Genomic DNA, 9,530 nt, shown 5'->3' on the forward strand with positions numbered 1-9,530 from the left:
CTTTTCTAAAAAGCCCGATCCTTTAAATTGAGTCCCGGTATTTTAAACTGAGTCCCTATGTTTTTAATCGAGTCCCAGTCTTTTTAATTGAGTTCCAGTATCTTAAATTGAGTCTCAGTATCTCGAATTGAGTCTTTTAATCTTAAACTGAGTTCTATAATTTTTAGTTGAGTCCGAATTTTCAAACTAGGACATTCAAATTTTTGGAACGGAGTTTTAAATGTTAAACTGAGTTTTTGAAATTTTGAACTAAGTTTTACTTTTTAAGTTCGGTCTTTTGATTTTAAATCGAGTATTGTCTTTCCGAGTCCGAGTCCTCCCAATTTTTGGGAATCAAGTTTTTGAAAAAAATTGAATCTCTATTTGAGGGAGCAAAATTGGACAATAAAAGAGAAGTACATAAAAAAATAATAACAAAGAAAAAACCCAAAATCACATGCATCAGCCAGGCTGCCCCATATTCCCTCCTGCCCAAACCGCCAAACCCCGGGAATAAAGGAACAGAATAATCAATCGATTTGGAAGAAGCATTCTGGCGCCAATGAACTCTCTATAAAGAGAGCCTCAGCGCACACAGGGCGAGGGGGTGGCGTCCACTATTCACATTTCATTCTCCATCTCAGACTCCTTTCCAGTCTCGCTCTCACGACCACTCCCTGAGCTCGGCCATTCATTACTCCTATCCAATTTCCATCTTCCAGTACTCTCATCCTCCCATCTCTCGCGACCACCATCATCGCCATCACCACCTTCCACTCTCACAGCCAATACAGCACCTCACGGCCACAAGAGAAGTTCAACCACCTCACGGCCAATACAGGTAACCTCCGACCACTCTCCACTCATAGTCGTGAGTCTAACACATATTAAAACACACAAACCACAGAACACTCATTCACACAAACCCCCACCATGCACTCCCTTACTCCAGACCCAACTACAACACCCCACGAGCACCACCGAGCAGCGATGCCGCTAGGCCACCCTCGGCAACCCCCACCTTGAACTCCCCTATTCCTTAGCAACCACCACCTCCGCCTAGCAACGTTCATTCCCCATCTGCTCCAGCTGCTCCATCCTCTCTCAGCATCGTCTCCGCACCCTCACCAGCATCCGTGAGCCACTGCCTCAACGAACCAGCCACTATCATCAACAACACTGCCTCTGCAGCAGCAGTCCGTCAACCCGAGCACACAGCCTCTCTCGGACTCCCTCCGCTCCACGAACCACCAGCTCCTTCGCAGCGCCCGAACAGAGCCCTGCGGCACCACCTCACTCTGTGAAGCACAACAGACTTCTGGCCACTCCACCAAGAACTTTAAAGTTATCTCATAAGCAACGAAAACAGCCCCATTCACTACAAATGCTCTAGAAACAGTTGTCCGCAATCCTCGCCACGGCACGCCGTAACCCTCCTCCCTCACACTCTTACGCAGGCAGTCGAATATGCTGCTGTATTTGGGTGGGGAAGATCTTGACTGAGCTTGGAGCCTGGTTTTTATAACATCCACAGGATAGCAGGAAACCCAACTAGCAACTCCTGCAAGCCCTCCTACAATCAGCATTGTTCTTAAGGTCTCTTTCACCACTCTTTCGACAGCCCGGGTGCATCTGCTCTCTCATGTATTCGTATGTCCAGAAGTAGAACCCATGAGCAGGAGAATCTCTGATGACTATGATTGTTAATCCGCGTTGAAGGTGAACTTTCACTAGTTCGACAGGGGTGAGCAAAAGGCTCTGCAAGGCCCCTGTTCCAATCCCCCCTAGGGCAACTCCTTTGTAAGAGGGAGGCTCTTCAGCTGCAACTGAGGAATCAAATGCTCGTGACAGCATTGCATAGATCTGGAAGACCATGGCATTCTATAAGAGGCAATAGAAAAATTAGTCTTGATCAGCTCACTGGAATGAATTTTTTGGTAAGAACTGCTGCACACATATACACACACTGTTTCACACACTAAAATTCGCACCACACACACTTATACACACACTGTTTCACAAGCTAAAATACGCACCACACGCACTTACACACTATTTCACACACTAAAATAAGCACCACACGCACTTACACACACTATTTCACACGCTAAAATACACACACCCTGCCACACACAAAAAAACACACAGTTTCACTACACACTGCCACACACACACAAAAAAACACACATTATTCCACAACACACACTGACACACTCACCGAAAACACACACAAATACACTGATTCGCGCAACACCCACTCACACACACCTGCACACACACTGACTCACGCATCACCCGCTCACTGCACACACCTACATACATTGACCCATGCTACACCCACTCACATACCCAAGCATCTCATGCATGCATGTCACACACATGCACTATGATATTTTATTTGCATTATTCTTGTATATATACTTACGATTATTGTACATTTATAAAGACGTAAAAATTTTTAAAAAAGGAGGAAATTAGGAGAAAATTCCTAAAAATTTAAAATATACTGGCCTTGACCGGGCCTAAAATGGGTCGACCCTTCTTGGACCGGTTCTTCGCTGAACCGGTTGGGTCTTCTGAACTAGTATGAAATCGATTTAGCCCGTCATTTTATTTCTCATCTTCTTTTCCGTTTTTGCAGATTTCGCCTTGATTTCCTTTTGTTATTTAAATGCTTCGGAAAAAACATTAAATCACAAAAATCATTGCATGTTGACTTGATTGGTCTCGACTAAGACCTTAAATTGGTTTCCCCCCCAAACCGATCAACGCGTGACCGACTTATTATTCCCGAAACCAGTTCACACTGGTCTTCTCCATTTCACTTGTATGTTGTTATTTATGTACCCAGAAATTCCACAAAAATCACAAAAATTCTCAGAAATTCCCAAAAATATTTTCATGCTTTAATTTCTATTGATTTTATTTGTGTTATTTTTAAAGTTCGGGAAAAATATTGAAGAACCACAAAAATCTCAAAAAATGTTTTCACACTTTAGAAAAATCACAAAAATGTTATTTTAGGCACAGAAAATCATTTCCATCCCGAACAAATTTCAAAAACCTCCCAGAATAATATTTTCCTACTTAGAAAAACTTATAGATTTTCAAACCCCTGGGAGTGTATTTTCATAAACTATTTTCTTGATTTTCCTTCCCGATGATTGTAACAAGGGGTATGGACTCTTTGAAGTATGGGATTGCCCCGGTTCTGAGGGAATACTTATATAGTATTTTATTTTATGCATTTCTTCACACTTTTTGAAAGAAAGTAATTTTTCAAGGCTTATTAGATTTATTTTGGGATAATTTTTTATTAATCTGGTACTGTTCGTAAGAACGGGCGTGTAGGGGATGCTAATACCTTCCCCTCGCGTAACCGTACTCCCGAATCCAACTCTGGTAACGCAGACCGATTCTACCCCTAACGAGGTAGCAATCAAATATTCTAACCACACTTCAAAAAGTTAGTGGTGACTCCATACACCATGTTTTCCACGAAAAAATATTTTTCAAAATCACACATCCATTTTTCCCTATTCACAATCGAACCCATTTTCGCCAGAGAATGGTTTTCTCTGGGCAAGGTCTGGGACGTCGGGACAATGTGTATAGAGTGTTGTGTTTTGGGATAAATGGTACTGGTGAGAGATGTAAAAATGTAACTATGATTTGATAACACTGGTTTCTGGTATTGTATGTATATATAGTTGTATAACTTATGTTTTCTGCTGCATAGGTATGTCTATTATGTACAGGAATACCTCAGTGCCCATCTGAGGTCTGAGATGCTATAGCAGGGATATCAGAGTAGTTTATGTGTTTTTATTTTTTTTAAAATGGTGTAATTTTTGGATCGTTACAAAGATATTTCAAGTTGAGAATTTTAAGTTCAGCTCAATATGCATTTAGATAAAGCAATAAAGCATATGCACATTAATCCTCTCCCCCTAAACCAAGAAGTATATCATTTTTCTAATTAATCTTCTCCCCCTATTGGCATCAGCGCAAGGATTAAGTTAAATGGAAACATTTTTTTTTTTAATTTTCTTAGCTTTAAAAGGATAACTCCCCCTTTTTGAAAAAACTTTCCTTTTTTTATTTTTTTTTTGTCATTTAAGCTCATACCATTGTAGACTATGAAATATTTTTAAAAAATATCTCTCCCCCTTTTTATCTCAAAAAAAATTTCTCTCCCCCTTTAGATCTAAAATAATTTTGCTCTAGTACATTCCGAAAAGAAATGTAACCACAAAGATTAACCATACAAACTTTAATTATATCAATGCATTTTAAAACAAGATCATATGATTAACTCAAGAAACTTGTGGTAAAGCAATATATTTTTCATTTAGTGTATTCAATAGGATCATCATAATTGAGTACATGCCACAAAAAGTTTAAAACACATCTAAGCATAAAATATTGGTGAGCATAATAAGATAGGAAATAATTTTCAGAAAGCTCCCCCTATGGGTTTGAATACTTGTTTAGATGAAATGAAATGCTTATATTTATTAATGATTAATTTCACTAATCATACCAAGCAGTATAAGCAATTATTCCTAATCTTTAGAACAACTATACTGGACATAAACTAATTCATTTCTCACAAGCAGTCAGTATAGTTTATCCCTTTTTGACCACATTAATTTGTATAACCAATAATAGTTTATGATACTAGATACTTACTATCCATTAAAGAGATTCAATTGTTTAACTCAATATGAATGGTAAGTTGTGGTGCTGCACTTGCATATGCATATGGACATAAGCAAAGTATGATCATGAGAACATCTAATTTATATAATCATGAAAGAGAGATGCTCCCCCTTAATTATGCACTTATCATCGTCTTATGTCTTCTTCTTTTTTTTAAATCATTCTTCACAAGTTTAGCTGAGTGTTCTAAAATTTTCAATGATTTATACTTGGCTATACCTACTTTGGCTTAGAGGACCAAAAAGTCATAAACAATTCTTCTTCAAGGTCATAAGTCTATATCACTTATTTTCTTATGGATCTCAACGCATAGGTTTCCTAGTCATTTGCATTTTCATATAGATTGAAAACTATTAAAAATAACTTAGCCATTCGAAATATTTAAAAAAAACTTTTAATAGATTTGATTGGAGGTTTAAGAGCTTGTGTAGTGAGATTGAACGAATACTCTTAACAATTAAATTATTATTTAAGTTCAGAAGAATATTCATGATGAGTGGACAATATTCAAAATGTTTCGTGCAAGCAAATATATCCAACTACTTAGGCACAGATCAATTTGAGAGAATATTAATTTTTGAATACTGCTCTTTGGGTATTTCTGATTATCCCACCATTGGATGGTATCCCACAAGTATGATCTCAATTTTAAGTAAGGGAATGAGCCAAGGATAGATGAATCTTTATCGGATATGATCACGGTATGGTAAATATTTCTTGTGGAGGAAATGACCTAATTATAAATCAAAATTAGGGAATTTTACATTTTAAGCACAAAGGGAATATTTATTAAAAATGTCTTGATAAACAATTTGATTCCCTTACAACCAATCAGCTTCCTGTCCTTGGGCTTTTGAACCAACACCCAAGTGTTATTCTTATAAAGAGACTCCATCTCCTCAACCATGGCTCCAAGCCAACTATCTAGTTCAAAACTCTGAACTGCTTCTTGAAAATTAGAAGGATCTCCACCACTAGTAATCAGAACAAATGCAACTAAGTCCTCAAACCTATACCTGACTGGAGGCTTAACATTCCTCTTTTCTCTGCTAGTGGTTATCCCTGTAGGCTCATGTTTATCACCTATCTGAAAAATTTCCTAAGGAACTGTAGCATGTCGAACTGTATCCTGTGCAATAGAATCAACAATAGTAGTCTGAGTATTACCCATACCTAAATTCTGAATACTGTCCAGCTTACCCAAATAGGTACTCCTGCTAAATCAGACTCCACCTTCTGTGTCATAGGGTCCCACAATCGTTATCCCTTCACTCCTTCTTGGAAACCAAGAAATACACACTATTTGGACTTAGAGTCCAACTTTGATCTTTCTTGTTCCTACATATGCACATATGATGGATAACCAAATATTCTCAACACAGAGTAATCTACTGGCTTACCTGTCCATACCTCCTCAGGAATCTTTGCATCAATAGTTGCAGAAGGAGACCTGTTTACCAAGTAGCATGTCATACTCACTGCTTCTACCTAGAATGCCTTAGGAAGATTAGCCTGAATCCTCATACATCTTGGCCTCTCTAGTAATGTTTTGTTCATCCTTTCAGCCACCCCATTCTGCTATGGCCCATGTGGAACTGTATAGTGCCTAGTGATCCCCACTTTAATAAAAACCGGCTTCTCTCTAGTGAACCAAACACTTTGTTTTTTCTTTTTTTTTGTTACACCACTCCACCGCTAAATTACGTCAGCTACTACAATAAGAATAAGACCCCATTCTGTGGAAGAAGATGCTCTGTGTTGCCATGTGAAAGACAAAAGAAAGACGAGAAGAACTTATGAGATTGAGTGACCGGGCAACCATTTTTTTAATGAAGCCCGTATCTCAAAACACTAAGTTGTAGATTATCCTTTCCTCTTTCTCTAGAAATTTGAACCGAACAGAAGAAGTAGACTAAAAGCTTTGAGTTAAACGCCCAATTGTGCCCTATTAGTTAGTGATCCCCTCTTCCTTCCAGTCTAGTCAATTGTTAGATCTTAGAAACTTCACCTGTTTTCCTATTTGTTTCTCTACTTGAGTTTTCCATTACCTGAACTTACTGAATACCTCACTCCCGTGCTTCAGAAAATACACCCAAACTTTCTTAGAAAAGTCATCAATAAATGAAACAAATTAAATAGCACCACTATAAGATTGTACCAGTACTGAATCCCATACATTTAAATGAATGTACTCTAGCACCTTCTTGCTCGTATGCTTTCTTGTTCTAAAACTCACCCTACACTGTTTACCAAACAAATGGTATTTACAAAACTTAAGATTACAACAAGTATTACCTCCCAGTAAGTTTCGCTTGTGCAGCTCTTGCAAACCATACTCACTCATGTGACCCAGCCTCATATGCCACAAAGTAGTATCATCTTTATTTTTATCTGAACAAGTACTAGTTGCAGCTCCACCTGTCACTGTGCTACCCACCAGAGTGTACAAATTGTTCCTCAGATGACCCTTCATTACAACTGTTAGACCAAGTAGTCTTTCATTCCTACTATGTTTTGATGACAACAACCCATTAGCTGTTCTTCAAGGATACTAACTTTTCTCTCTAAGTCATGTTCAACTATACAGAACGGCACCAGAATCAACGAGTCTCAAATCAGTCAAAGCAACTCGTGTCATGACCGAAAGCACAACCTCTCAAAGCATTCATGGACGCTACACAAAGTGATCTAAAGGATGAGTGAGAAAATGAGAGAGAGACTATCTTGTAAATCCCTTGTACATAGAGTAAATCAAAATTAAGAGCAAGAAATGGGCATATCACACACACACACAAAAAACAAGAAAAGTTATTAAAAGTGTGTAAAGAAACCCCCAAACGGACAAGGACCTTCTTTGAACTGAAAATAAATTTTCTAAAGAAGAAGGGAACCGAGAGGTACTTGAATTCAGAACCAGGAATCGTCGACGAACACAGGGCATCATCAACGAATATTATGAAGAACTCATTGATGAACATAGGGTTCTCATCGACGAAAAAAAACCAAGAGGCACCTGAATTCAAAACCAATAACTCATCAACGAACACAAAGCTTCGTCGATGAATTTACTGAAGAGCTCGTCGACGAATTTCAACTTTCGTCGACGAACGTAGAGCAACAGCGTTCATTAAATGTTGCAGAATGGCTAGTTTGGCCCTTGCCTTACATTAATAAATGCCCAACGGCTCTCCAGCATTCCTCTCGCCCATTTGGTGTTTAAATAGGAGCTATTGCATTTACTTCTCACCAAGAAAGCTGATATTGTATCAAGATCATTTATTGGTGCTTTCATTTCCAGGGTTTGCTCATACACTCACTTGCCCTCTTCTTGTTGCTCTTAGTTTTGTTTCTACTCTATTGATAAGAGGATATTGAGTGAGGATTTTTTTGTAATACTCAGCTCAAAGGGAGCATTCAAATTCGTCTTTATTTCTCATCTACTTCTTGTAAAGCAAGGCTCTTTGTGAGCCATTGTAGGGTGTCTCTACATGAGCACCTTGTTGAAGCTCTTTGTGAGCAACCGTGTATTGGCTTCTCCGCCCGAAGGAGGATCATAGTGGATTTGGGGAATCCTTGAGTTGGTCTCAAGGCGTGGACGTAGGCGGGGTGCCGAATCACGTAAATATCTTTGTGTTAAGTTTCTCTTCTCTCAAATTTCTTTTATACTATTATTGTGATTTCCTACATCTTTACATTGTGATTTTATGCACTTGTTCTTGGTAAGATTTATGTGTTTGAATAAAGTTTGCACATCCACGAAAAACGTCTATTCACCCCCCCCCCCCCTCCCCTCTAGACGCTCAACTGGGCCAACAAGTGGTATCAGAGTGCCAATCGCTGAAATTCGAAGTAACTCCCAAGCGAAAAGATCAACATGGCAGATATGTTTTCCCAAGGTCAATCTGTGGACCATCCCCCCAAATTTTGTGGAACTAACTACCCAGCATGGAAATATTGAATGTTGATCTTCATCCAGGCCTATGACTACCATATGTGGAATGTCATCACTGAAGGAGACTACACCTTCAAAAATGAAGACGGTGATGACATACCACTTGGAAAACTTCCCGAGGCAGATGCAAGGCTAGTACAACTCAACTTTAAGACCAAGAACTTCTTATATTGCGCCATAAGCGATGAAGAGTACAACCGAATATGCAGATGCAACACGACCAAGGAAATGTGGGAAAAGCTTCAGGTAACATACGAAGGTACTACCCAGGTAAAAAGATCAAAAATTTATATGCTAGTAAAAGAATATGAAATGTTCAAAATGGAAGAAGGTGAGACAATTACAGCTATGTTCACTCGATTCACACACATCACTAATGGACAAAAAACTCTCAGTAGAAAGTACTCTATGGAAGATAATGTGCAGAAAGTCCTTCGTTCACTACCGACATCTTGGCACGCCAAGTCCACAGCAATTGAAGAAGCAAAGGACCTCTCAAAGGTCACACTTGACGAACAAATTGGGTCTCTCATGACCTATAAGATCAAGAAGAAAATGCTGTTGCAGAAGCTAAAGTACCCAAGAAGGCTACCGGAATAGCCCTAAAAGTCGGGAAGCAAAAAGAACTCATAGAAGAGGAGGAGAATGATGATGATGATGAAGTCGCCCTCCTTACGAGAAGATTCAAAAATTTTCTGATGAACAAATGAAATAACAAACAAAAGGAGAAAGGAGAATCGAGTATTAGATGCTACAACTACAAAAAAATCGGGCACCGCATGGCCGATTGTCCTCTCTTCAAAAACAAAGGCAACAATCAACAGGGAGACAAGAAGAAGTTCAAGGCAATGAATGCAACCGAATGGGATGAACTGGA

General features: G+C 38.9%; 2 protein-coding genes across 2 annotated transcripts; one reads left to right on the forward strand and one right to left on the reverse strand.

Annotated features, from left to right (window-relative positions):
• Positions 1 to 491: 491 nt before the first annotated feature.
• On the reverse strand, positions 492 to 7,174 carry LOC131148063 (mitochondrial citrate transporter B-like). Its single transcript, XM_058097800.1, is given in 4 exon segments — positions 492 to 1,580; positions 1,582 to 1,860; positions 5,567 to 5,763; positions 6,997 to 7,174. Coding segments are annotated over 4 exon segments (1,131 nt in total). The 3' UTR covers positions 492 to 1,103.
• A 1,485-nt stretch (positions 7,175 to 8,659) lies between these two features.
• Positions 8,660 to 9,253, forward strand: LOC131148064 (uncharacterized). Its single transcript, XM_058097801.1, has one exon. The coding sequence runs from the start codon at positions 8,660 to 8,662 to the stop codon at positions 9,251 to 9,253; it is 594 nt and encodes a 197-aa protein (XP_057953784.1).
• The last annotated feature ends 277 nt before the right edge of the window (positions 9,254 to 9,530 follow it).

The sequence above is a fragment of the Malania oleifera genome, chromosome 2 (genome assembly GCF_029873635.1).
Source record: "Malania oleifera isolate guangnan ecotype guangnan chromosome 2, ASM2987363v1, whole genome shotgun sequence".
In the NCBI taxonomy this organism is placed as follows: domain Eukaryota; kingdom Viridiplantae; phylum Streptophyta; class Magnoliopsida; order Santalales; family Ximeniaceae; genus Malania; species Malania oleifera.